This window comes from Dipodomys merriami, unplaced genomic scaffold (genome assembly GCF_024711535.1).
Source record: "Dipodomys merriami isolate MVZ:Mamm:240054 unplaced genomic scaffold, mDipMer1.0.p SCAF_316, whole genome shotgun sequence".
Lineage (NCBI taxonomy): Eukaryota > Metazoa > Chordata > Mammalia > Rodentia > Heteromyidae > Dipodomys > Dipodomys merriami.
Genome location: NW_027204671.1, coordinates 1,231,870 through 1,255,792, shown reverse-complemented (window position 1 = coordinate 1,255,792; position 23,923 = coordinate 1,231,870). Strand labels below are relative to the sequence as shown.

The 23,923-nt window shown below is 56.8% G+C and overlaps 3 protein-coding genes across 6 annotated transcripts in view; 1 reads left to right on the top strand and 2 right to left on the bottom strand.

Annotated features, from left to right (window-relative positions):
* LOC138841328 (laminin subunit alpha-5-like) overlaps nt 1-627 on the top strand; it is a 44,838-nt gene extending 44,211 nt beyond the window's left edge. The window contains exons 79-80 of the mRNA XM_070042012.1: nt 12-131; nt 232-627. Coding sequence (XP_069898113.1) covers nt 12-131; nt 232-371 — 260 coding nt within the window. The 3' untranslated portion in view covers nt 372-627. The remainder of the gene's footprint in view (nt 1-11; nt 132-231) is intronic.
* A 226-nt stretch (nt 628-853) lies between these two features.
* Nucleotides 854-6,187, bottom strand: LOC138841339 (proteasomal ubiquitin receptor ADRM1). Of its 2 annotated transcripts, none has more exons than XM_070042036.1 (10): nt 6,005-6,187; nt 5,479-5,692; nt 4,913-5,029; nt 2,903-3,026; nt 2,688-2,774; nt 2,170-2,248; nt 1,790-2,022; nt 1,505-1,662; nt 1,282-1,384; nt 854-1,090 (listed from the first exon to the last, which is right to left on the bottom strand). In XM_070042036.1, the coding sequence occupies exons 2-10, from the start codon at nt 5,689-5,691 to the stop codon at nt 984-986; spliced, it is 1,221 nt and encodes a 406-aa protein (XP_069898137.1). In that variant the 5' UTR covers nt 5,692; nt 6,005-6,187; the 3' UTR covers nt 854-983. The 2 variants fall into 2 exon arrangements, with proteins under 2 accessions (XP_069898137.1, XP_069898138.1); XM_070042037.1 differs by having other exon boundaries at nt 6,030-6,176.
* Nucleotides 6,188-14,286: 8,099 nt separating this feature from the next.
* Nucleotides 14,287-23,923, bottom strand: part of LOC138841338 (oxysterol-binding protein-related protein 2) — a 33,277-nt gene continuing 23,640 nt past the window's right edge. For all 3 annotated transcript variants that reach the window (XM_070042033.1, XM_070042034.1, XM_070042035.1), the window contains exons 8-14: nt 23,476-23,583; nt 22,339-22,428; nt 21,382-21,505; nt 20,025-20,165; nt 16,994-17,117; nt 16,028-16,118; nt 14,287-14,484 (exon numbers count right to left, since the gene is read on the bottom strand). In XM_070042033.1, the coding sequence (XP_069898134.1) occupies nt 14,382-14,484; nt 16,028-16,118; nt 16,994-17,117; nt 20,025-20,165; nt 21,382-21,505; nt 22,339-22,428; nt 23,476-23,583 (781 nt within the window). In that variant the 3' untranslated portion in view covers nt 14,287-14,381. The remainder of the gene's footprint in view (nt 14,485-16,027; nt 16,119-16,993; nt 17,118-20,024; nt 20,166-21,381; nt 21,506-22,338; nt 22,429-23,475; nt 23,584-23,923) is intronic.

The following is a 23,923-nucleotide window of genomic DNA, read 5'->3' as shown; positions in this document are numbered from 1 at the left end:
CCTTCCCCCAGCCATCAAGAGCCAGAATGCGCTGTGTCTGGAGGTGGACAGAGCTAGCAACCACACCGTGGGCCCCTCACCAGCGGCCTTGGCTGGGGCCCCTGCACCTCTGCACCTTGGGGGCCTGCCCGGTGAGTATGGCCTCAGCCATGGGGGAGCTGCTCCCCACCCCGAGGGCACAGAGGGCCCACGGGGCCTAGGCTCACTCCTGTGCCCTCCTCTGCACCGCAGAGTCCACAGCCACAGAGGGGACGCCCCGGGCCTACCAAGGCTGCATAAGGAAGCTGGTGGTGAACCACTCCCCCATCGCCTGGACCACGGTCACGGAGCTGCAGGGGGAAGCGGGGGTCAGCGGCTGCACAGTCACATAGTGCAGCTGCCCTGTGGAGCCCTGGCTCTGGGCTGGCTTCACCTGGGCGGCCAGGCCCCTGTGGGCTGGGTGCCACCGAGGTTTGTGGGTATTTATGTAGACTAGCTCTAAGGGTGACCGCTCTCGTTTCTGGAAAGTTTTACCTTTTCCAATCTAAAGGCAAGACACTAAAAAGGGGTTTATACTTTGTACCTTCTCTGAGATCTGAAAGCTCACTGGCTTCCTCTCAAAACAAAAATTAAAAGTAATTTGCTTAATTGTGTGTGGGATTGAAACTAAAGCCAGTTAGCATGTGCAGCATGGAGGGAGACAGCCAGAACACACGCACGTACACACCGCAGGTGTGCACACACACAGCACACACGTTCTCCTTGCCACAGACCAAACCAGCTGCGAGTGTCAGGTCCAAGTCAGAAATACGGGTCCCTCTCAGCAGCTTGGGTCCAGAGCCCCTCCAGCTCATGACCGGGACAAAGACCAGAGTTGGCAGGTAAAAGAAAGGACTTTTATTTATTAGTGAGTTGGAACAGGAAAGGGTATGCAACAAATCACGAATGCCACTACAAGAGTCACATGACTAAGAATTCAAACTCCTTAAAAGACAGTAAATAACTTAATCTAGACTCATGTCTTCCTCTTCATCTTTCTTGTCTTTTGCATCGCCCTCCTTCTGCTCAGATTTGGCATTGTTCTGCATAGCTTTGGCAAATGCTTCCACATCTGAAATGCATTTAAAATACAATTAGGGCTGAGGCATGGCTCAAGTACTAGGGTACCAGGCTGTGAAGAAAGTGTGAGGCCTGAAGCTCAAGCCACAGTCCCAGAAAAACACAGGTGACTACTGGCCTACCCCAGCCAGGAGCTGCTTCCCGGGGCGCGGAGGGGCCAAGGGGAAGCAGGGAGGTACTCACCGCCCTTGTTGGCGGCCTCCACAGCCTCTGCAGGCAGGCCAAACTGGCACATGAGAGGGCCCAGCTGCCCCGAGGCCAAGGCTGCACTGAACATTCCCAGGGCCTGTGAGGGAGAGCCGTGCGCGCGTCAGGGCTGAGTGCTGGGTAACGGCTCAGCAAGGCCCGGGCACTGCACTGCGGCGTGGGTGGGGTCTCCCTGAACACACGGCTCGCGCCTGCCTACCTGCTGGAACTGGGGCGAGGTCAGCGTGTTCTGGATCTCATCGGCGGTCTGGGGCAGGGACTCCCCCGAGGGCAGGTAGGGCAGGAGGCGCTCCTGGACATCCGCGTTAGCGAGGATGGGAGCCATGATCTCTGGCGTCAGCACACTGGCCAGATCCACTAGGGCATGAGCACAGGGCCATCAGCAGCTCAGCCCGGACTCCACGTGGGAAGAACACACCACCGCAGGGGGGGGGCGGGCCCTCAACTCCCAAGCCCCCCCTCAGCGTGGGCACAGCCACCTTACCTTGCTGGCTACCTCCGGGCCCGGCCGGCACGTTCATGGTGGCCAGAATGCTCTGCAGGTCGCTCAGCTGAATGGGCTGGGTCGGGCTGGCCGCCGTGCTGGCTCCATTACCTGAACTGGGCGCGGGGCTTGGGCTGGTGGCCGAGGCAGCTGCTGGGGCGGAAGGGGCTGGGGTGGCGCGGGCAGAAGAGGTGGTGGAGGATGGGGTGACGGCTGCCGACTGACTCCGGGAGCTGCAAAAGCGAGGGCGCCTCTAGAGCAGCGAGGTCCTACTCCAGACCCCCAAGCCCCATCTCCTACGTGGGGTCTCAGAGGGAAGGGACAGACAATGGCCGGCTAACAGGGGCGCCTGCACGCTGGGCAGGGTGCTGTGGGCTCACCTGGAGGAAGAGCTGGCCGGAGGCCCGCCGCTCCCCAGGAGACTGGCCAGGCCCGGCCCAGTGAGGGCCCCAAGCCCACCTGCAAGGAACAAGGGGATGTGTGCTGGGGAGGACCCGGCTGCTTCCCCAGACTCCAGCGGGTCCCCGCGTGACAGCCACAGGCCTGGGGGGAAGACAGATGGACACCACACCCAGCCTTGGAACGAGTGTCAGGGGTCAGCGCCCACATGCTGGAAGCACGTTCAACTAAGCCAGACTGTATGCCACTGCATTACATGACCCAAGCACTGGCCGGCATGTCAGCTGCACAGTCTGAGCTGCTGGTGGGCGGGCAGCCCAGAGGCCCGGGCCGGGGCCCTCAGTGCAGATTCCTGGCCCCAGGTGAGCAGGGGCCTCCCGGAGTGGCGGTGCAGGGCACAGTCTGGGCTGGGGCTCACTCTGTGCCACAAAAGGCACTGAGGAAACACAGGCTTCAAAACGAGCCCCGCCCCCAACGCAGGAGCCAAGCTTGGGGTTACCCAGTCCTCCGAGGCCGGCGGGTCCGATCAGCTGCATGAGTTGGCTGTGACTCATATTTCCCAGCAGGCTCTGCAGGCCACCCTCACCTGGAAAACACGGGGTCCCCCGTGGGTATCCTGTGGCTTGGACTTGACCGGGGGTACCACAGCCAGGCAGGGGGCAAAAGGGGGTTGGGGAGCAGGTGGCCGTGCCCCAGGGTCCATGCCCATCTTACCACCCAGAGCAGAGAGCTCGTGGCCGCCACTCCCGCTGGCCCCCAGCGCCCCGGGCATTGGAGGGTTATTCAGATACTCGTTGACTTTCCGGCAGTGCTCCTCATCCTGGTCAGTCTTGGGCTCCTGAGGACACGAGAGGCCCCATGCTGAGCCACCCGCGTGGGAACCGGCTCATGCTGGTTGGCTTCTGAGCGCCCACGTGACTGGCCGTCCTGACCCGGCCCCACAAGGACCCGAAGAAGCAGAAGCAGCCAGCCCAGGCACTGGTGGGGGGAGCAGCCACACCTCCGGGGCAGCGGAGGGGCGCGGGTCTGCAGATGCTGGGGAGGAGGGAGTCACCGGCGCCTGCGGCCTCCCCAGCAGCTCTGCCCGCAGCCTCTTTCCCTCAGTCACAGGTCCTGCCTGCTACACTGACGCCGCCCGCTGCTGCCCACCCTGTGGCACCCCTAGAATGCGCAACAGCCCACACCTGCTTCTCACAGTACACAGGGATGCTCGGGCCTCGTAGGAAAGGGGCAAGAAAAGCACAAAATAAGGAAAACTGAAAAACAAGAAAAGGAACTGAGAGCAGTGGTGCCTCACCCCGTAACACTAGCTACTCAGAGGCGGCCATCAAAGGCTCAAAGACAGCCAGACAGGGATGCCCAGGGGACGCTGCCATTAACCACCAAAAAGCTGGAAAGAGAAGGTGTGGCTCAAGGGGGAGAGGCTAGCCTTGAGCAAAAAGGATAAAGGACAGTGTCCAGGCCTTGAACTCAAGCCCTGGTATCAGCACCAAGGGGCGGAGGGGATGTGGCACAGATCTGGAATCCCAGACTTGGGGAGGGGGCGGCAGGCAGGCCTCAAGTTCTAGGCCATCCTAGATAACTGAGACCCCATCTAGAAAGTCAGGAAGTTTGACACCAATTCTGGCGAATAATAGACAATTGCTGTACACCCACAGCTGGCAAACCACACCCCATCCTTGTAAATCAAGTTTAATTTGAAAACAACCACACCCACTGTTCTATGATCCCTCAGACCAGGTGAGCAAATCACTGGACAATGCTATCCCTCTAGATGGGACTAGAAGTGGGCAGCAGTGACTGTCCAAACTGCTAATGCCTGTGGCTCTGATCTAGTACTGGGTTTGAACTCAGGACCCTGTGCTTACCGGGCAGGCACTCGACCACTGAGCCACATCTACAGCTCCTTTTCACATTGGCTACTTGGAGATAGTCTCACTTGTTGCTTGCTTTGGACCACGATCCTATTTTATGCTCCCTGTACCTCTAAGATGACAGAATACATACTACCATGCTCAGTTTCTCCCATTACCATAAGTCTCACACTCTTTCTTGTGTGGGAAGGCCTGGACCTTGTCCCAGGCTCAGCCTCCCTCAGAGCAGGGTAACAGGTGTGTGCAATCATGCCCTTTAGCTGTTGAAGTGAGCTCTAACAAACTTTGTCTGGCTGGCCTAGGACTTCTGTCCCCATCTTAGCACGGGACTGCAGGCACAAGCGCTGGTGCCCGGCACTAGGTCTAGCTGTGGGCCCACAGTCTGCTTACACATTTAGGAAAGAACTTAGATCCCAAGCTATTCTATGCAACGCTGCCAGAACAACAAAGGGAATCACAGCTGACAGCCTCACAGGCTCAGAATCACTGGCCTCAGAGTAAGTGGTAGCTCCCTGATTTGAGGGACGTGGCAGCCATGGAGGAGGGAAAGCTACCACAGACTAAGGAAGCAGGGAACCACCCTGGGCAGGGATCCGCCCCTACCCTGGAGGCTCAGTGACCCCCCCCCGCCCCCCCCCAGGAGAGGGCAGAGAAAGTGGTGGGAACAGGATGAGACCCACCACCGCTGGCGATGCTCAGGGGCAGGAGCCTTGGCACAAGCCATCCCAGCTCCGAGAACTCCGGACAACCTTGGCGTTGTCAGGCTGGCCACCTAGTGTGTGACACCACTAACGAACTGGGTGGCGTCACAGCAAGAAAAGCCAAAGCACTCAACAGCCCCACTGGGTACCTGCATCCAGAAGAAGAGCCGTTTGGACCCGGCCTTAAACTTGAGCACGTAGACTCTCCCGCTGGGGCACTGTGCCACGCGCTTGAACTCGCAGTCATCCGGGAAGATAATCAAATCCTGGCAATCCCAAGAGGAGAGTCAGCCTCCCCCTCCCATGCAGGCCCGACATAAGCCCTGGCTCTCCAGGGAAACTCACTGAACCCCAATCTTGACAGGACGGGGTGCAGCGCTCAAAGGACCCGGGGAGGAGCGGAGGAGCCCGCAGATCTTGAAGGACTTCAACATAAACGTTTTAGGATTAAAGTTACAAGGTAAGAAATCAACAAGGAGCACTTGGATCCAAGAACAAAGAACTCCAGAGAGAGACCAGTACCGAAAGGCCTGGCTCCTCAAGGGCTCTGATGAAGGTCAGGATTTCGGGCCTCTCCCCCAGCGCCAGGCCGGAGGAGCGTGTCACGGGCCCACGCCGTCCCCGTGCGCACAGGACTTCACTGGGGGCCGGGGCCGGGCCGCCGGCCGCCCCAGCGCAGCCCCGGCCCGGCCCGGCCCGGCCCGCGGGCACTCACGTCCTCCACGGTCCCCGACGTCCTGTCCTTCCAGCAGAAGTGAATGAGCGAGTCGTCCGTCTGCTGGATGTACACGAGCCCTTTCCGCTTGTCGGGGGTGACCGTGGTTCCTTTCAGCGACATCTTCCCCGCGCGGAACTCCACGAGGTACTTGCTGGAGGAGCCGCGCGAGCCCGGCACCAGGCTCGGGAAGAGGGCGCCCGACGTCGTCATCCTGAAAGCAGAGGCGGGCGCGGCGGCCCGGCGCGCGCTGTCCCGGGCCGTCCCGGGGCCGGTGGCCGGGGCCGGCTTCCCGCCGGAGGCGTCCCCGGGCGCCGGGCTGCGCCGACGGGGGCCGAGCCGACCTCGAGCCGGCGGCGGGCAGCGCCGGCCGGGCCCAGGCCGGCTGACACCGCGTCCGCGGGGCGCCGCGCGGCCCCCACGTCCCGCCCTCTCCGGAGCCCCGGGGGGCCCGCCCGGCCGCCCTCCGGCCCCGCGCCCGGCCCCGGCCCGCGCCCGCCCCCAGCCGTGCGGCCCGGCCCCGCACCTGGCTGCGCCTACACTCGACTCACAGGCACCGTCCGGGCTCGCTCTTCCTCCTCGGCGCCTGCCGGGCCCCGCCGGAAGCCCGCGCTCGGCCCGCCCCGCCGCCGCTCTCGCCGCCGATTGGGCTTCGTCAGGCTCGCGGCCGGCCCCATTTCTCCATCAATTGGCTCTCACGGCCGTCCATCGCATCGCCCCGCCCTGTCCCGCCCCCGCGCCGGCGGTCCCCTTCCGGCGGAAGTGCGGGCCCCGGGCGCGCGGCCCAGAGCGGCCCCTATTGTTGCTGTGTCATAGGGGAGCGGCGGCGGCCCCTGGCGGCGGCGCCGGGAACGGCGGGCCGCGAGCCCGCAGCGCCCGCGGGGCGGCGCCCCGGGGACGGGCGGAGGCCGAGGCGTGGCCGGGGCGGCGGGCGGCCCCGCGTACCCGGCGCGCGGCGGGGACGGGCCCGGGGGAAGAGGCTCGGCGCGGGGCCGCCGACGGCCGCGAGCGGGTCCCCGGGCCCGGGAGGCGGGGGCGAGGCCGGCGGCCGTGACCCCCGCCCGAGGGCGCCTGCTCCCGGCCGCGGCTCCGGGGCTGCGCCCGCCGCATCCCCGCGGTCCCCGGACGTCGGCCGTGCGGGCCCGGTGGCTTCCCTGGGCGCGTTCCGTGGCTTGCCTTCTGCGCGCGCACGCGCACTCGGGACACCGCTCGTGGGCCCCTGTGCAGGCGCGCGAGGGGAGAGCCCGCGCCCCGCCGCCGTGGGGCCCGCGGCCGCGACGCCGCAGCCGGCCCCGCCCGGGCGCAGGGCGCCCTCTGTGCACCTGTCTCGCCGCCATCCTCCGCCGACTTTGTTTCTGTGCGGGCTCTGGAATCTGTGGCTCGGCGGGCTGGTGCTGCGCCGGCTCGGCCAGGCTGCCAGCCCAGCTTTTTGCTAGGTCGCCTCATGGGCGTTTCTGCTTGGGCTGACTTCAGACGGAGACCCCTCAGGTCTGTCTCCTGGGCGCCAGCCACTGAACCGCTGATACCCAGCTGAGAAGTCTTTTTTTTTTTTTTTTTTTTTTTGTTCGGTCGTGGGGCCTGAACTCTGGGCCTGGGCGCTGTCCCTCAGCTCTTCAGCTCAAGGCTAGCGCTCTACCACTTGAGCTACAGCGCCACTTCCGGCATTTTCTGCTTATGTGGTGCTGAGGAATCGAACCCAGGGCCTCATGCAAGGGAGGCAAGCACTCTACCACTGAGCCACCTTCCCAGCCCAAGAAGTCCAAGCTTCAACCCTGGCACCACAAAAACACAACAACGAGAACAACAACAGAAGTCCTTAACTGCTAACCAAGCAAGCCCAGCGGCTCACAGGAAAGCCTGGGTGGACGGGAGGCCCCTGGGTGGAAGGCCTGGGTGTGGTTGGTAGTAGTCAGTCACCAGGAGCCGTAGAAAAGACGCTCACAGGACCCCCACCAGGGAGACACGAACTCAGCTCACCTTCTAGAACACTTGCAAAGAAATCCGGCACCGCGTGCAGCGAGGCTGGCACAGACGCGGTGGAGAGCGGCAGCTATGCAGTTTTCCCTTTTTTATTAGTAGGTTTTTTGTGTTTTTTTTTTTTTGAGCAATCCGAGCGAGGTTCACAGCAGAACGAAGCAGAAAGTACAGTGAGTTCCCAGGGCTCTGCCATGCCCCTCCCAGCCTCCACAGCCTCCTCTTCCAGCAGAGGCACATCGGTTACAGTAACGAATTGTCTCCAGGATTCAGGGGAGCTGTCGCTTGGCAATGCCTTCGTACTGCTCCTGTAACGCTCACCCGCAGACACACTGCTCGGTTCTGCTGGCCGGCTCTGCTGCCGCCTGGGTTGCTCTCTTCTGTGTCTCCTGTGGCCTCCCATGGCACGCTGGGGAATGTGGCAGGACGCCTCTTTGCATGCGCAGTGGAGGCCACCCACCCCTCCTCCTTGTTGGTCACTGAGTTCCGGCATCTGAGTTTGGGAGACTTCACAGTCCAACCACAGGGGCGGTGGCAGGGGCCGTTATTTTGTCTTTAAACCTCTGTGTGGGGCTGGGAAGGTAGCTTGGTGGTAGCATGTTTGCCTAGCATGCATGAGGCCCTGGGTTCAATTCCTCGGCACCACATACATGGAAAAAGACATAAGTGGCACTGTGGTTCAAGTGGTAGAGTGCTAGCCTTGAGCCACCAAAGCTCAGTTACCATGCCCAGGCCTTGAGTTCAAAGCCCCAGGACTGGCAAACAAAACAACCCTCTGTGTAGCTTTATCATCTTGCCTTTGCTTCCTGAGTGCTGAGCTTGTGTCCCACAGCACCCTGCCCAGGTTGACACATTGGTGACAAATGTCCATCATTACTGTGCTGTCCTGGAAGTGCCAGGTACTCTGTCCCCCCCCCTTCTGATCCTTCCCACGTCCGTGGTCTTGGCCTCTTGCAGAATGTCCTGTCGTGGGGATCATCACATGCATCCTTTGTGTGTGTGTGGTGGGGCTTGAAGTCTGGGCCTGGGCATTGTCCCTGAGCTCAAGGCTAGTGCACTACCACTTGAGCCACAGCACCACTTCCAGTTTTCTGGTGGTTTATTGGAGATAAGAGTCTCAGGGACTGGGGCTGGGAAGGTGGCTCAGTGGTAGAGTGCTTCCTTGCATGCATGAGGCCCTGGGTTCGATTCCTCAGCACCACATAAGTAAAAAGAGAAAAAGCCGGAAGTGGTGCTGTGGCTCCAGTGGAAGAGTGCTAGCCTTGAGCTGAAGGGCTGAGGGACAGCACCCAGGCCCAGAGTTCAGGCCCCACGACTGGACCCCCCCCAAAAAAGTCTCAGGGACTTTACTGCCCAGGCTGGCTTTGAACCATGATCCTCAGATCTCAGCCTCCTAAGTAGCCAGGTTTAATTACAGGCATGAGCTACCAGCATCCAGCACACACAGACTTTTTAGGTTGCCTTCTCTCATTTAATATGCTTTTTGTGCCACCATGGGCTTGAACTCGGGGTCTAAAAGCTCTTCCTGAGTTTTTTTTTTTGCTCAAGGCTAGTGCTCTACCACTTGAGCTACCGCTCCATTAATGGCTTTTTAGTGGCTATGGAGATCAGAGTCTCATGGACTTTTCTTCCTGGGCTGGCTTTGAACTGCAATCCTCAGATCTCAGCCTCCTGAGTAGCTAGGACTGCAAGTGTGAGCCCCAGAGTTATTTCATATATATATATATATATATATATATATATATATATATATATATATATATATATATACCCTTTTAAGGAAGGGCCCTCCACATCTCTTCGTGAGATTCTTGGAATCTCATTCCTTTGTAGCACAGTAATAGTGCTCTATCTGGTTGTGCCTCAGATTTTATGTCCATCTGAGACATCCCAGATACTTTGGTTATTATGAATAAGGCTGCTTTGGACATCTGTGTGTCAGCTTCTCTAGTTGTCAATTCATTTTAGGTACTACATAAGCTTGACTGTGTGCCAGGAGTATACTGAATTTTTGGTTTATTTTGTTTGAGACGAGGTCTTACTGTGTAGCCCAGGGCAGCCTTAAATCCATGATCCTCATGTTTTAGCTTTTTTTTTTTTTTTTTTTGGATCCGGTCATGGGGCCTGAACTCTGGGCCTGGGCACTGTCCCTCAGCTCTTCAGCTCAAAGCTAGCGCTCTACCACTTGAGCCACAGCGCCACTTCCGGCTTTTTCTTTTTGCTTATGTGGTGCTGAGGAATCGAACCCAGGGCCTCAAGCATGCAAGGCAAGCACTCTACCACTGAGCCACCTTCCCAGCCCCTATGTTTCAGCTTTCTGAGGGCTGGGATTACTACAGGCATGTACCACCATGCCCAGCATGGATACCTGTTTTCATTTCTCTTGGGTAAATATGTAGGAGATAGTAGCTAGGTCATATGATAGCTATATGTTTAACTTCATTTAAAAAACAAACAAAAACACTGCCACATCATCAAAGAAGAGATACAGATGGCAAACAAGCCTGTGGAAAGTGTTCATTACAGCAGGCATTAGGGAACTGCAACTAAAACATGGAAGCACCACATGCACAGTATGAGGACAGAGACACAAGGAGCACTCACCATTGCTTTGTGGGACTTGGCCAGTGTCTTCACTGGTCGTGGGGCTTGAACTCTGGGCCTGGGCGCTGTCCCTCAGCTCTTCAGCTCAAGGCTGGCGCTCTACCACTTGAGCCACAGCGCCACTTCCAGCTTTTCCTGCTTATGTGGTGCTGAGGAATCAAACCCAGGGCCTCATGATGCAAGGCAAGCGCTCTACCTCTGAGCCACCTTCCCAGCCCCCCACCCCATGAGACTCTTACCTCCAATAAAATACCAGAAAACCAGAAGTGGAGCTGTGGCTCAGGTGGTAGAGTCCTCACCTTGGGCTGAAGAGCTCAGGGATAGCGCCCAGGCCCAGGAGTTCAAGCCCCACGACCCCCCCCCCAAAAAAAAGAACAACAAAAAAAGAAAACCTGTCCACACAAAAGCCCACATGCAAGCATCTGTATTGACTCTTTTTTGTAATTGTCCCAACTAAAAAAATCAACATAATGGACAAATGGGCCCTTACTGCTCAGAAACCAGGCAGAGATACAGAGCCTTCTTTCTCTGAGCAGCTGTGAGCCCCAGGACCCCCCCCCCCACCTTCTGGCACCTGCGCTTTGTCCTGGGCCGGGGGGTCAGGGTTAGTGGGCATGCCAGCAACGATGGCCCCATCCGCTCAGTGCGGCGCAAGCCTGCCATCCAAGAGTGTATGGCATGGAGGAGCGGCAGCCCGGCGTCTTGGCCCACGGTGGCGCTGGCTCTGCCTCTCCTTGGCAAACTGGGACAGCAGTCCGGCCGCTGGGCCCACCAGCCAATCTAAGAAAAGCCATGGTGGAATGCTTCCAAGCCCCCGCAAGGCCTGAGAGCCCTGGAGGAAGAATTTTTGAAATGTAAGATGGAATTAAGAAGACACGCCAGGTATGGAGATTGCTGTACTGTGCTGTGAATCTTATTTCAAAAATACATCCTCCCCTCTTTAGCCAGTTGCAAGCAGGCTGTGAAGCTGAGCTCAGCCAATGCGAGAAGAGGGGTGGGGTCTCCGAGTTAGGGATGAATAGGGAGCTGCCGTGTGCTGGCCTGCTGGATTTCTGGCTGCTGGAGCGCGGCTCCACAGCAGTGAACTTGGTGTTGCTAAGGCAGCTCTTTATTTTTGTCTATTGTGACTCCAATAGTTTGTGGAGAGCATATTTTTAACAACCCCCCACCTTGGTCTTCGGTTGCGTCCAGCAACTGCCTGTGATCCCCAAGACAAGGAACAGTTGGGCAGAGCTGCTACCACCCAGCATGCCACCTGGGGGGCCTGGGCCCTGCACCCCTCAGCATGCCACCTGGGGGGCCTGGGCCCTGCACCCCTCAGCATGCCACCTGGGGGGCCTGGGCCCTGCACCCCTCAGCATGCCACCCAGTGGGTGCTCAGCAGTGCCACCCCCCATGACAAACGGTTCTGAGGACAACACATTTGCTAGGCCAAGCCAAAAGAACACACAGCACAAACGTCGGGTTAACCTGTGGTTAACCTGTGGCCCTTTCCACAAAGGCCAAGGCCCCAGAGACAGTGAAAACACTTTTGATGTAAAATAAATATCTTTGTAAGCCAGGCGCTGTATCTCCCCATGGATTTGAAACCCCTCTGTACAAGTACTTCATAAAAGAAGCTCTATTCAGGGATGTAGATGCAGATTCACAGACAGCAGTAAACAGCTCTCCCCCAAATCATCACAAAATATTTGGTCCTGTCCGCACAGATGGGGGTATTGGGCTACAAGGTCACCCCACTTTGCTGGCAATTTCCTGGCCTGGCACTCTGATGCTACCTGGGTGTCGGTGAAGGGCCAGCCGCACAGGCCCAGCGATGAGGACAGGGTGGACGCACACCCACAGTGGCCCTCTTCAGACCAAGAGTTGCTGTTCTGAGCATGGGATTCTGAGAACAGCTCGAGCTGAGAGCGAGTGCTCCCCAAAAGGACACCAAGGGACCTGAAATGCAGTGTTTACTTTGTACAAACCACGCCGAGGCCCGAGGTGGCAAGGCTCACGTCCTCAGACATGTGTCAGTGTGTCGGGTTACAGCTGCTCTTACGGGAGGGGCAGGCTCCTGATCCCCAGGCTGCACTGCAGACACAGCCGGCCAGCGGGGGCAGGAGAAGGCCGGGGCAAGGCTGAAGGTGCTTGCTATGTGCTGACCTCTAGGTCCTGCAACCTGAATCTCCACCCCCATGCCTATGCTTGGCATCAGCAGCACACGCTCCACCGGTGCCTGTGACGTTTTCAAGTGTGCCGAGTTCTTGATTGTGTCTGCCCTCGCTACCCATGGAGAAGGCACGTGCGTGCAAAACTGCACACTTAACTTTCTGCTGGAGACTAGGTGGAAGCTTCCCTCAAGGGGCTGCCTGTAACGCCGGGTGGGCACCGGTGGCTCACGCCTGTAATCCTAAGAACTCAAGAAGCTGAGTTCAGGATCACAGTTTGAGGCCAGCCTGGTAAGAAAGTCTGTGAGGCTCTCATCTCATTAACCAGCAAAAAACTGGAAGTGGATTTGTGTTCAAGTGGTAGAGTGCTAGCCTTGAACAAAAAAGCTGCAGGACAGAGCCCTGGTGCTGGCACAGGGCGGGCTGCGGGCTGCCTGCCTGCTCCTGCGGGGGAGGGCGCGTGGGACATGCACTCGCTCCAGGCTTTCCTCCTGCCTGGGTCTCCCAGCCTGGTGCATGGGGCAGCAAGGCGGTGTGCGCCCTGCAGTGGAGGCCAGCGCCTCCCTGGCAAGCGGCCGGCGGCACTGGCGTCGGCTCTCCCCGGGCACGCAGGCCCTGCTGGCTTGGTACCCATATGTCCTGCACCAGACAGCTTATCTGGCCCCTGGTCAAGGGTCTCTAGAGGCCGTGGGTACAGTAGTAGCCGAGAGTGCCGGTGGGAGCAACTGTGCCAGGCTCCCCACCGAGGACACGGACACGCATGCACAGCGCCCTGGCTCCTCAGAGGAGCGTGTTCAGAAGGGCCCTCCTGCCAGTCCTCCTCAGCAGGCCGGTTCTCCCGGAGGGGCACAGCCGCAGCCCGGGGCACAAAGGGGCCCTGCTCTATGCTTGGAAGTCTCTGGAGGCGGCCCCCACGTAAGGAGCCTTGGAGCCATGTGAGGAGGTGCCGAGTGGCCGCGTGCCAAGCCCGGCCCCAGCCCGGCCACGCTGAGCTGCATTCTGGCTTCCTGAGCTACAAAATGAAAGCAGCGTTGGCTTGCGGAAGTTTTACTCACAGAGGTGACGGAGGCCTGGGCAGCGCGGACACCTTCTGAGGGCGCCTGATTTAGTCACCTGCGCTCAACAACGGTGTGTTGCCGTGCAGCCCACACTCAACACAACTGTGCGTGCGCACCTGGACGCGTACACATGCAGACTGTCTCTGAAGCAGAGCACTCCTGTGGTCTTCCGTGCTAACATTTCTTCGTCAGGTCCACTGTGGACAGAGGGCGCCGAGATGGACACACCTGCTGTGGTTAGTGACTTTAATGACACCGGGTAAGTAGAGCCTGCCCTGACCTCTGACCTCCCGCAGCACGCAGCTGCTTCGACTTGCCTGCAAGGAACACACATGCGGGGCAACAACACACAGGCGTGCGGGGCACAGGCAGGGTGAGTGAAGAGACCACACGGGGGCGGGCGTGGGCCATGGGCGCAACACGGGCGCGGGTGTGGGCGCGGGCGCGGGCTGTGGTGGCAGCGAAGCCTTGGGCACGCGGCGCTGCTCGCAGAGCCGGCCTCCGGAGCTGGGAGCCACCCCGGGAGTGTCTCATCCGCGCTGCAGTGTGTGCCACGCTGGGCGTGTGGCACACTCGTTTACAGTACACACGAGAAGTGCGCTTCCTGCCCGCCAGCAAAACACCATTCCAGTCATTTTAACTTAAATACTTTAGAAGCCATCTTTACATTGCTCAGGATAGGAAAAAATACAGACTCTGACCACTTTTTGCTTCCTGTCCCGGGGACCCGGACGCTGCCTCCCGCTGCTGGACCTGCAGGGGCCCGGCCCCCGGATCTTTCCAGATCCACTCCATTTTCAGTCAACCATCGTCAACCCAGCTTCTAGAAACTGCGAGTGCAGGGGCCTCCTGCTTCTTCCTTGAGTCACGTGTGCGGCAAGCTCAGCCCCACACACCTGTCCGTGCGTGGACCTCGGTGGACGCCAGGGCCCTGGAGGAGCCTCAGGGGGACTGTGACACAGTGAGGAGCGGGCAGGCAGAGGTCACCGGAACGAAGCCCTGGGGAGGGACAAGGCCCTGACCTCCACGACCTTGGTGGAAGAAGCTGTTCTCGCCGTGGCGAAGGAGCGGCCGCTCCCGGATCCAGCCTGGCCCCCTGGCAGGCCCTAAGCCCTCAGTAGATGTCAGGACAGTCTGAGAAATTCCGCTCAAAGTAATCCCCTGCATATAGCCAGTCACGAGTCCCAGTGTAGGGGTTGTCGCCTGGGTAAAACCATCTGCAGAACACAAGGGAGGGGTGAGGAGACACAGCACACACTCCTGCAGCAGCCCGGGCAGAGCTTCAGTTCACCAGATGCTCACCAGGGCGGCAGTGTTCCCAAGAAACTGCAGGCTCAAATCCAGCACCAAACTCCACTGGGCCACTCCCAGGGAGTGGCAAGGTGCTTCGCCTCCAGCTTCCGGTTCGGGCACTGGTTTAGTAAAAGGCCTCCTCTGCCCATGGCATACACAGCCAGACCCCTGCAGTGCACAACACCGCCCCACCATGCAGAAGCAACTCAGACACCAGCAGTTCGCTGCAAGGAGCCCTTGGAGGAGCTCACAAAATACAAGTTATGGAAGTGGTGCTGTGTGCTTAGTGGTACAGTACTAGCCTTGAGCAAAAGAGCTCAGGGAGCTGGGTACAGTGGCTCACGCCTGTCATCCTAGCTGCTCAGGAGGCTGAGATCTGAGGATCATGGTTCAAAGCCAGCCTGGGCAGGAAAGTCTGTAAGACTCTTATTTCCAATTAACCATGAGAAAACTGGAAGTGGCACTGTGGCTCAAGTGGTAGAGCGCTCACCTTAAGCTGAAGTGCAGCACCCAAGCCCAGAGTTCAAGCCCCATGACCAACAAAAACAAAAACAACAAAGTAGAAGGACAAAGCCTTATGTTCACAAAAGTCCTACATGTGTCTGTGTGTGCATGTGCACGTGCACACGCATGTATGTGCTGATCATGGAGCTTTCTAACCACCATCCCCTGGGATGAAGGTAAATTCAAAATGCCAAAGCACTGGGCGCACAGTGCTAAATGGGGTGTATGGGCGCTGAGGCTCTCGTGGATTTTAGGTGCAGCACAGAGGTGGGGCATTTGCCCGTCATGCTCAAGGTCCTGGATCCATCCCGAACACAGCAAAAAGAGAAAAAAGAATTGCTTTCTATATGCTCCAAAAATAAAGAAAGAATGAGTCCTGGGGCTGGGCAGGGGCTCAGCGGCAGAGTGCTCGCCTAGCATGCATGAAGCCCCGGGTGCTGTTCCCTAGTACCACATACATAGAAAAGGCTGGAGGTGGCGCCGTGGCTCAAATGGTAGAGTGTGAGCCTTGAGCAAAAGAAGCTCAGGGATGGTGCCCAGGCCCTAGGTTCAAGCCCTAGGTCTGGCCAAAAAAACAAAAGGCTGACTCCTAGCTAGGCACAGAGACCCAACCCAGGCCTGCAGCTTCAGCTACCCTGGAGGTGGAGCAGACAACTGAACCTCGGGGCTCAGGACTGTACAGTCCTGTGTCACGTGAATAACAGCTTGATAGGATCAAACTGTCAAACACCTCAATACTTCTGCAACAGAATAAAATTATTTACGTGGATACCTCAGCACTGCTCAAGTCCTTATTAAAAGTATTCTTTCCAGATTTTCACTACTAAAGAGCAAAGCACCGCATCTAAGTCAGAAGCAGGACTAGAGCTCTCGGCAGTTCATGTGGGCTGAGTTGGTGCAGAGGAGGGCCACTCCCTGTCCCCAGCTGTGTGTGTGTGGAGCCTCCCCAGCGCCCCACTTCACCTGGTCCTCCACTCAGTCTCCTCTTTGGCACGCTCCCTGCGGGCCTCTCTCTGCTTCTCCTCCAGCCGCTCCTTCTCCTGGCTGGCCAGATCTAGGTCCAAGCAAACAGACCTGAGTCAGGGTTGGCTGTCTCAAACTTCCAGTCAGGCTAGAGATGCCAGCCCCCCCACCCCCGCTAGATGACAGGTCCCACTTTGGCTGGAAAGTCATGGGCAGTAAATTCTGGTCCCAGGAGGCCACGTGGGATCCAACACTGGGGCTAAGCACCCGTGCCACGCCAGGAGAAACAAAGCGAAGCCATCACGTGGACACCCATGCTGAACCCGACGCCACCCAGTGTCCAGCAGACATGGTCAGGACAAGTGTGAGAGTCTGGATCCTCTCTGATCAGCTGAGGGTCCACTGAGCCTCGACCCACCAGGGTGAACCCTGTGCGTTCCGGGCACAGAACAGAACTTGCCAGTCCCAGGAAGGGATGGGAAATGCAGTTCCTGCCCTGAGCTCCTGCTCCCCTCCCAGCCGGGCCGGAAAGTGAGGGCCAGCCGTGCGGCCACTCGGGGGTCCACCACCACGCTGATGGAACCCCAAAGGCAGGATAAACGTCACAGTTAAACCTGAGCAGACACATGTGCGACAGATGACAACCACAGCTGGGCCTGGGCCAGGCTGGAGAGACGTCCAGAGAGCGCGGCTCTGCACGTGGCCGCGCCGGCGGGGAGCTTGCAGTTTCAGAGGGACTGAACCCGTACATTGCCCCTGAGTTACACCTATTTAAGTTGATTTAAAATGAAGGGTGTGCATGTTCTGTCTATCTGCTGGTAGCTTCAACGTAAGTGGCAGGAGGCTGGCCTGCCAGGCTGGAGCCGGAAGCTCACCGCGGAGGCTCCGGCAGCCCCGAGCCGGGGCTGCACCTGCGGGGGCACCCACCCCGCCCGGTCCCTCTGGAGCCCCTGCCCCAGCGCCTACCCATGTTGCCATTCTCCATGCCACGGATGTCGGGGCGCAGGCGGCAGTCTGTGGGTGGCAGGGTCTTTTCCATACCCGCCTCCAGCTCATTGAGGCTTACGGTGAAGCTGGTGAAGTTGTACATCTGCGAACACAGCACAGGCATGGCTGGTCACGGGAGTGCCATGTGCACTGCCCCCCATCAGCCAGAGGCCAGCAGCTTCTGGAAAGGCTCATGCCCTGCAGTGCCCATCTGGCCCAGCCGCTGGGGCTCCGCCTTGCTTGCCCAGCTCGGCATGCAGTGCGCTCTCTACCCAGCCAGTGCAGGTCTTGCTTTCCAGCCCGGCCCTTCTCTGAACCCCCACACCTGTCTGCTGCCGTCTCTCTTCTGGTCCCCAGGGACAAACCTCAAGTGCAGCACGCCATAGGCCCGCTGCACACATGCGCCGTCTCCCATACGGCATCCTTCAGGGCCGACTCTGCTCCTACCTGGCTGCCTCTTCGCTTGCCTGCCGCAGTGTGTCAGCAGCACCCGGCTCAAGGGCCGCAGGAAGTGAAAACCTGCTCTAGATTTTCTGGACATGCCCCAGTCACTCAAAGCAAGAGCTGAGGTCCTCAGAGTCTGGCCACTACCTGCCCTGAGCCTGGGTCCTCACACATCAACTGCCCCTGGCCACCCACACTCACGCCCACACGCCTGCTCCCCTGTAGGGCCCACCCAGGGGCTGCCGCCCCTGCCTGGGCCGTACTTCCCCAGTGCTTGGGGTCCTTGGGGCCTTGATTACCGTTGGGCCTTGGCCTCGCCTGCTGGTCTCAAGTCTGTTCCCAGTGCCCCAGGTCCACCCAGTGGCCATCAGGCTTGAGGGAGCCATGCCACCAAGCCATAGGATAGAGAAATGGCTGTCAGGTTTTTGTTGTTGTTGTTGTCATTGTTATTGTTTTTGATGGTCCTAGGGCTTGAACTCTGGGCCTGGGCACTGTCCCTGAGCTTTTGTGCTTAAGGGCTAGCACTCTACCACCAGAGCCACAGCTCTACCTCTAGCTTTTTGTGGTTAATTGGAGATAAGAGTCTCACAAACTTTTCTGCCCAGACTGGCTTCGAACTGCAATCTTCAGATCTCAGCCACTTGAGTAGCTGGGATTATAGGTGTGAGCCACTGATGCCTATCTCAGTTGTCATTCTTTTTTTTTCTTTTTTTGGTCCGGTCATGGGGCCTGAACTCTGGGCCTGGGCGCTGTCCCTCAGCTCTTCAGCTCAAGGCTAGCGCTCTACCACTTGAGCCACAGCGCCACTTCCGGCTTTTTCTGCTTATGTGGTGCTGAGGAATGGAACCCAGGGCCTCATGTATGCAAGGCAAGCGCTCTACCACTGAGCCACCTTCCCAGCCCTCAGCTGTCATTCTTAAAAATATTAAGTTTAGTTTCTCTCAAGAATAAAGCAGTAGGCTGGGAAGGTAGCTCAGTGGTAGAGCGCTTGCCTTGCATGCATGAGGCCCTGGGTTCGATTCCTCAGTACCATATAAGCAAAAAAAGCCGGAAGTGGCGCTGTGGCTCAAGTGGTAGAGTGTTAGCCTTCAGCTGAAGAGCTCAGGGATAGTGCCCAGGCCTAGAGTTCAGGCCCCACAACTGACCCCCCCCCAAAAAAAGAATAAAGCAGCACTGGTAGTCAGCACTAAATGACAGCAGTAGCTTATGCAGTGCCATACTCAGGTGCCACTCACGTGCCACGCTCATGTGACCACAGTCCTGTCTTACACCACTCTGCTGTGTGGATACATATAAGAGTACATGGAGGGGAGGGGGGAGGCTGGGAAGGGATGTGAAGGGTAAACAAAGGAGGAGGCTGCAATGCTTGGTAAGAAATGTACGCATTATCCTGCCCATGTAATTGTAACTCCTCTGTACAGTATGTTCACAAATAAAATAAAATTAAATTAAAAAAAAAAGAGTACAATGAAGATCTGTACGTTGTACATATGTTATATGCAAGTAACAATATACAATGGACATTGAAGTGATATAGTATGTTCCATAATACATTGTTGTGCTTGTCACATATTACGTATGTTGACATATAAGTAATATAACATATGTAATGTAATTTATTGTGTAATAAAAATGGTTAGCCTGGTGCGATGGTGGACACCTGTAATCCCAGCTACACAGGCAACAGAGATAGAGTCTAGGCCAAAGGCCAACCCAGGCAAAAAGGAAGACGGTCTCAAAGAACAAGCTGGTGTGATGATACACAGAGTAATCCCAGGCATGCGAGGATCGCATGTAATAGGATCAAGCTCTGAGGCAGGTCTTGGCCAAAACTACTAAAAGCATATAAACAGAAAAATAACTTAAAGTGCTGGAAGCATGGCATAAGTGGTAGAGTGCCTGCCTAGCAAGAGTAAAGCCCTGAGTTCCAAATTCAGTACCACCAAAAAGCGAACTAAAATCTAAGAATGTTTATCGTGAAGGGTGGGCAAGCGGGAAGGAAGGAGGGAGGGAGGGAGGGGAGAGAAAAGAAAAGAAGGAAGGAAGGGGAAGGGGAAGGGAGCTAGACACTGGTGGCTTATGCCTCTAATCCTAGCTATTCAGGAGGCTGAGGTCTGGAAAGTTAAGATTCAAAGCCAGCCCAGGCAGAAAAGTCTATGAGACTCTGAATCCAATTAACCAGCAGAAAGCTAGGCTGGAGGTATGGTTCCAGTAGTAGAGCACCACTGTAAACAAGTGAGTGAACGCTAGTCCCCTGAGTTTAAGTTCCAGTGTCAGGAAAGAAGAAAAGGAAGAGGAAAAGCTGCCTATGGCCAGGACTGCAGGCCTGCCTGGATGGGTTGGGAGGGGGTTCAGAGGCTCAGCAGCCAGGGGCCACGTGCCTGTGGGGCTGCAGTGCTGGTGGCACACACACAGCCACAAGGCCCGAGTCCGGACTTGCACACTGCACAGACTGCTGAAAAGAAGGCAGGAGAGCCGAAGGCATGGGTGGAGAGCGCAGGCGGGTCTGGGCTGGAAACACACAGGCCTAGGGTTGGGGTGGGCGTCCGGGGGCGACCACACAGACCTGGGCAGAGTGGGGGGGCCGGCTGTTGATCCTCCAGAGTAGCTTGCTGCCGGGAATGACCTGCACAGTCTCCTGAGCCACAGGCATGTCGTCTGCCATGTCACCGTCCACGCTGCTGTCCGCTTTCTCAGAGCCAGGGTTCTGAAACAGGACACAGCTACAGACACCAGCCAGGACGGATTCTCAGAGTCCAAGCACAGGCTTGGCCTCAGGCTCAGGCCCTTGATCGACAGAACTCTGCCACTGGAGCCACACCTCCAGTGCTTGTTCTATCGGTGAGGGGGTCATCCTCCAGTGTGTGGGAACACAGCAGTGCTGCTCCCAGGCTCTCTCCACAGGACCGTGCTGATCTCCCGCAGCACGCACAGTGCAGCTGCCTGCCTGCCTGCCTGCCTGCCAGGTGCTGGGCCTGCCACACCAAGAGCCGCCTGATGAGCCATCTGGCCTCGGCCCAGAAGCAATGGCCATGGGGGGCTGGGGGGACTGGGGAGCTCTAGACCGAGCCCAACTATCTGTCTCAGCTACACCTGCTGCATTTGTCTTTAGGGTTGGGGGTTTGTAAGAAGATGGTGGCTATGGGACCAGCAATGGAGGCAGAACACAGTGCCCAGGACAGACGCGCGGCCTCCACAGGGCCCCACTGACACAGATGCCAAGGGCATCACGGCCATTCTACCCAAACTCACTGGCATGCAACCCAGATGAGCAGCAACACCGGCAAAAGCTGCACAGGCGCGACCCAGTGTGCTTAATGTTCTAAGTCTGTCTAGTGTTCAAATGGAATCTTCCTTTTTTTTTTTTTTTTTAAAGAACTATTAGAAAAGATGTCTTCAGCACAGCTGAGCTGTCAGGCCTTGGTGTGTCCCCATCATCTAGGGAGGGTGACACCTCTTCTGAACGATCACTTTTCATTTTAAGCTCACAAATCATCTGAAAACCACCTGTATTCCAAAGCTTTGGGCGGGGAGGGGGGCCCCCACATTTCCTGGCTGTTGAATATATTATCCAGCGCCACAGCAAAAGACACAAACACATGGCTTTTCAAACAGGTCTAGCTTAACTCAGGAAAAGAGGAGCTTATTAAGAAGAGCTCATTCTAACTCTTCAAGAAACGGGCTTCCATGAGGTCCCCAAGCTCCAGCGAGAGGAGGAAGCGCCAGGATAGGAGGGCAGCACAGACCCACGACTGCACCATCAGACTAGGGGTTTCCTTGGACGCACAGGGGCCACCCACGTCTCTCTTGGCTGGAGTCAGGGCATGGGTGAGAAGACAAGGCCGACCACTCCCAGAAAGTGGCAGGCCCAGCCCTCACCCACCAGGGCTCTGCCCCACCAAGTCTGCCTGGGCAGCACTCACCAGCCTGGCCTTCCTTGGGTGGTCGCCTCTCCTCTCCTGCTTCTTGAAGGACTCGTAGGAAGCAGGATCTATGCCCCACAAGCATTCTGTCCACTTGCCATAGATCATAAACAGCTTCTTCTTACTGTAGACAAGAGTGTTCAAGACCTGCTTAGGAGCTATTACAACCACACATCTGAACACTCAGCTCCTCAACTGGGTGTTGGCGCAGAGATAAAAATCTACATTTTAGGGCTGGGAATGTGGCCTAGTGGTAGAGTGCTTGCATAGTATGCATGAAGCCCTGGGTTCAATTCCTCAGTACCACATACACAGAAAAGGCCAGAAATGGTGCTGTGGCTAAAGTGGTAAAGTGCTAGCCTTGAACAAAAGAAGCTCAGGGACAGTACCCAGGCCCTGAGTTCAAGCCCCAGGACTGTCCAAAAACAAAACAAAACAAAACTGCATTTGAAGCCAGGCGCTGGTGTCTTACACTTAGAACCCTAGCTACTCAAGAGGTTGAGAGCTAAGAATAGTGAATTAAAGCCAGCCCAGGCAGCAAAGTCCATGAGACTCCTTATCTACAACTAACTGACAGAAAACCAGAAGTGGAGCTCTGCCTCAAAGTGGCAGAGTGCTATCCTTGAGCAAAAAGAGCTCAGGAACCAGTGCCCAGCCTGAGATGAAGCCCCATCCAACAAAAAACAAAAATTGCATCTTAGAACCCCATACTAGGGATGATCAATAATATTGTCTAACAGCATTTTGCAGGCTGCTTTAACAGGTCAATTCCTAATGCCAAAAAGAAGACAGAGCAATGGGACTGTGTTTTAAGGACTGTATTGTCAGGAGCAAGAAGGAATTTCCTTGCTCATGGTCCAAATCCCATACTGGAAAAAAAATGGAGAAATTTGAGACCCAAAACATAAAGTAGTCAGCTGGAGGGGAGGAGCACCGCTGTATAGCGTGCAGACCTACTTTTTGTCTTGAATGTGCCCTTCCACTCGGTGCAGTTCCTTCCCAAACAGCCCACAGGGTTTGAAGTTGAGGACACACTTGTCTCCGGTGCTGGGGAAAGGCAAACACAGGCATCTGTTATGATACGAAACATCCCCCGGTTCATTTATAGAGGAAGAAAGGACCAGGCTAGTGGGGGCAGGGGCACACGGTGTCAGCCAGCATCCAAGGGGCTTCCCTGGGATGATGGAAGTTTGGGGTATGACTCACACAACTGCAGGCACTTTACTCAAATGTCCTGTGAGGACCCATTTAAAATGGGTCAGCTTTGTGGTTTATAAATTATATCTCACTAATACTCTTAAAAATATAGGACTGAGCTGGGTGCTGGTAGCTCACGCCTGTACTCCTCGCTACTCAAGAGGCTGAGATCTGAGTATCACAATTCAAAGCAAGGCTGGGCAAGAAAGTCCGTGAGACTCTTATCTCTAATAAACTACTCAGAAAAAGTGGGAAGTGGCGCTGTGGCTCAAGTGGCAGCAAACTAGCCTTGAAAACAGGGAGGCTCAGGGCAAACATCCAGGCTCTAAGTTCAAGCCTCAGGACCAGCACAAAAACAAAACAAACAAACAAAACCCCACAATAATGAATCATGAGTTTCCAGTCCTGACAGCAGGTAATGCTTTGGGATGGTTCATACATCTCCCCAAGTAATGAGGCCATCTCTACTGAGGTTTGATTTTTTTTTTTTTTTGGGTTGGTTGTGGGGCTTGAACTCTGGGCCTAGGTACTGTCCCTGAGCTCTTCAGCTCAAGGTGAGCACTCTACCACTTAAACCACAGCGTCACTTCGGGTTTTCTGGTGTTTAATTGGAGATAAGAGTCTCATGGACTTTCCTGCCTAGGCTGGCTTGGAACCAGGATCCTCAGAGCTCAGCCTGCTGAGTAGCTAGGATTATGGGCGTGAGCCACTGGTGCCCACCTGAGGCTTGAATGTTTATATATAAATTTCCTTCCTCATTAAAAGCCAGTCATCCTGTGCATTCCTGATGACCTCCACAATGGAGCCCAGCCCAGTGAGCCAGCACATGGGTCAGAAGGCTGGAGTGAGTCAGGCCTGTCCCAAACCCAGGAGCCACACAGCGTGGCCTGGCATCACCTGTGGTTCAGGATCTCCACTGTGCCATACTGCTCGATCCACAGCTGCCCAAGGATGACATTGTGTACACAGCAGGTGGGGTTGGTCCAGGTGTAGGCTTCGTTATGTCTGAGAAGGCACCAGAAACAAGCAGTCAGGGCAAGGAAGCACAGCCTCTGTGTGACCCCGCATGACCCAGAACACCACAGATCAAACCGGACAGCGACTCGGAACCAGCTGAGAGCAGACACCACTTTGAAGTCCCTCCAGTGCGGGCTATTTAGTTAGCATGCGTTTGAAATGTATTTCTTCTTTCCTTTGTAGTATCAACAAAGCTTTCTACTTAAATGTCAGGACAAGTTAATAAGCAATAAAGGAAGACAGAGTCAAAGAGAAATGGCTTTCCCATGAAGCTGTCAAAAGAAAAGGCACTCAGACACAGCGATGGGTACTAAGGCTGTCATGCCTC

What these genes read in the sequence shown, in the direction of transcription:
- LOC138841339 (XM_070042036.1), bottom strand. Translation starts at nt 5,691, where the DNA reads ATGACGACGTCGGGCGCCCTCTTCCCGAGCCTGGTGCCGGGCTCGCGC. An exon ending in CGTCGGGGACCGTGGAGGAC is followed by an intron (nt 5,030 to 5,478) that starts GTGAGTGCCCGC and finishes TGGGATTGCCAG; the next exon opens with GATTTGATTATCTTCCCGGA. An exon ending in GGCTCTTCTTCTGGATGCAG is followed by an intron (nt 3,027 to 4,912) that starts GTACCCAGTGGG and finishes TCGTGTCCTCAG; the next exon opens with GAGCCCAAGACTGACCAGGA.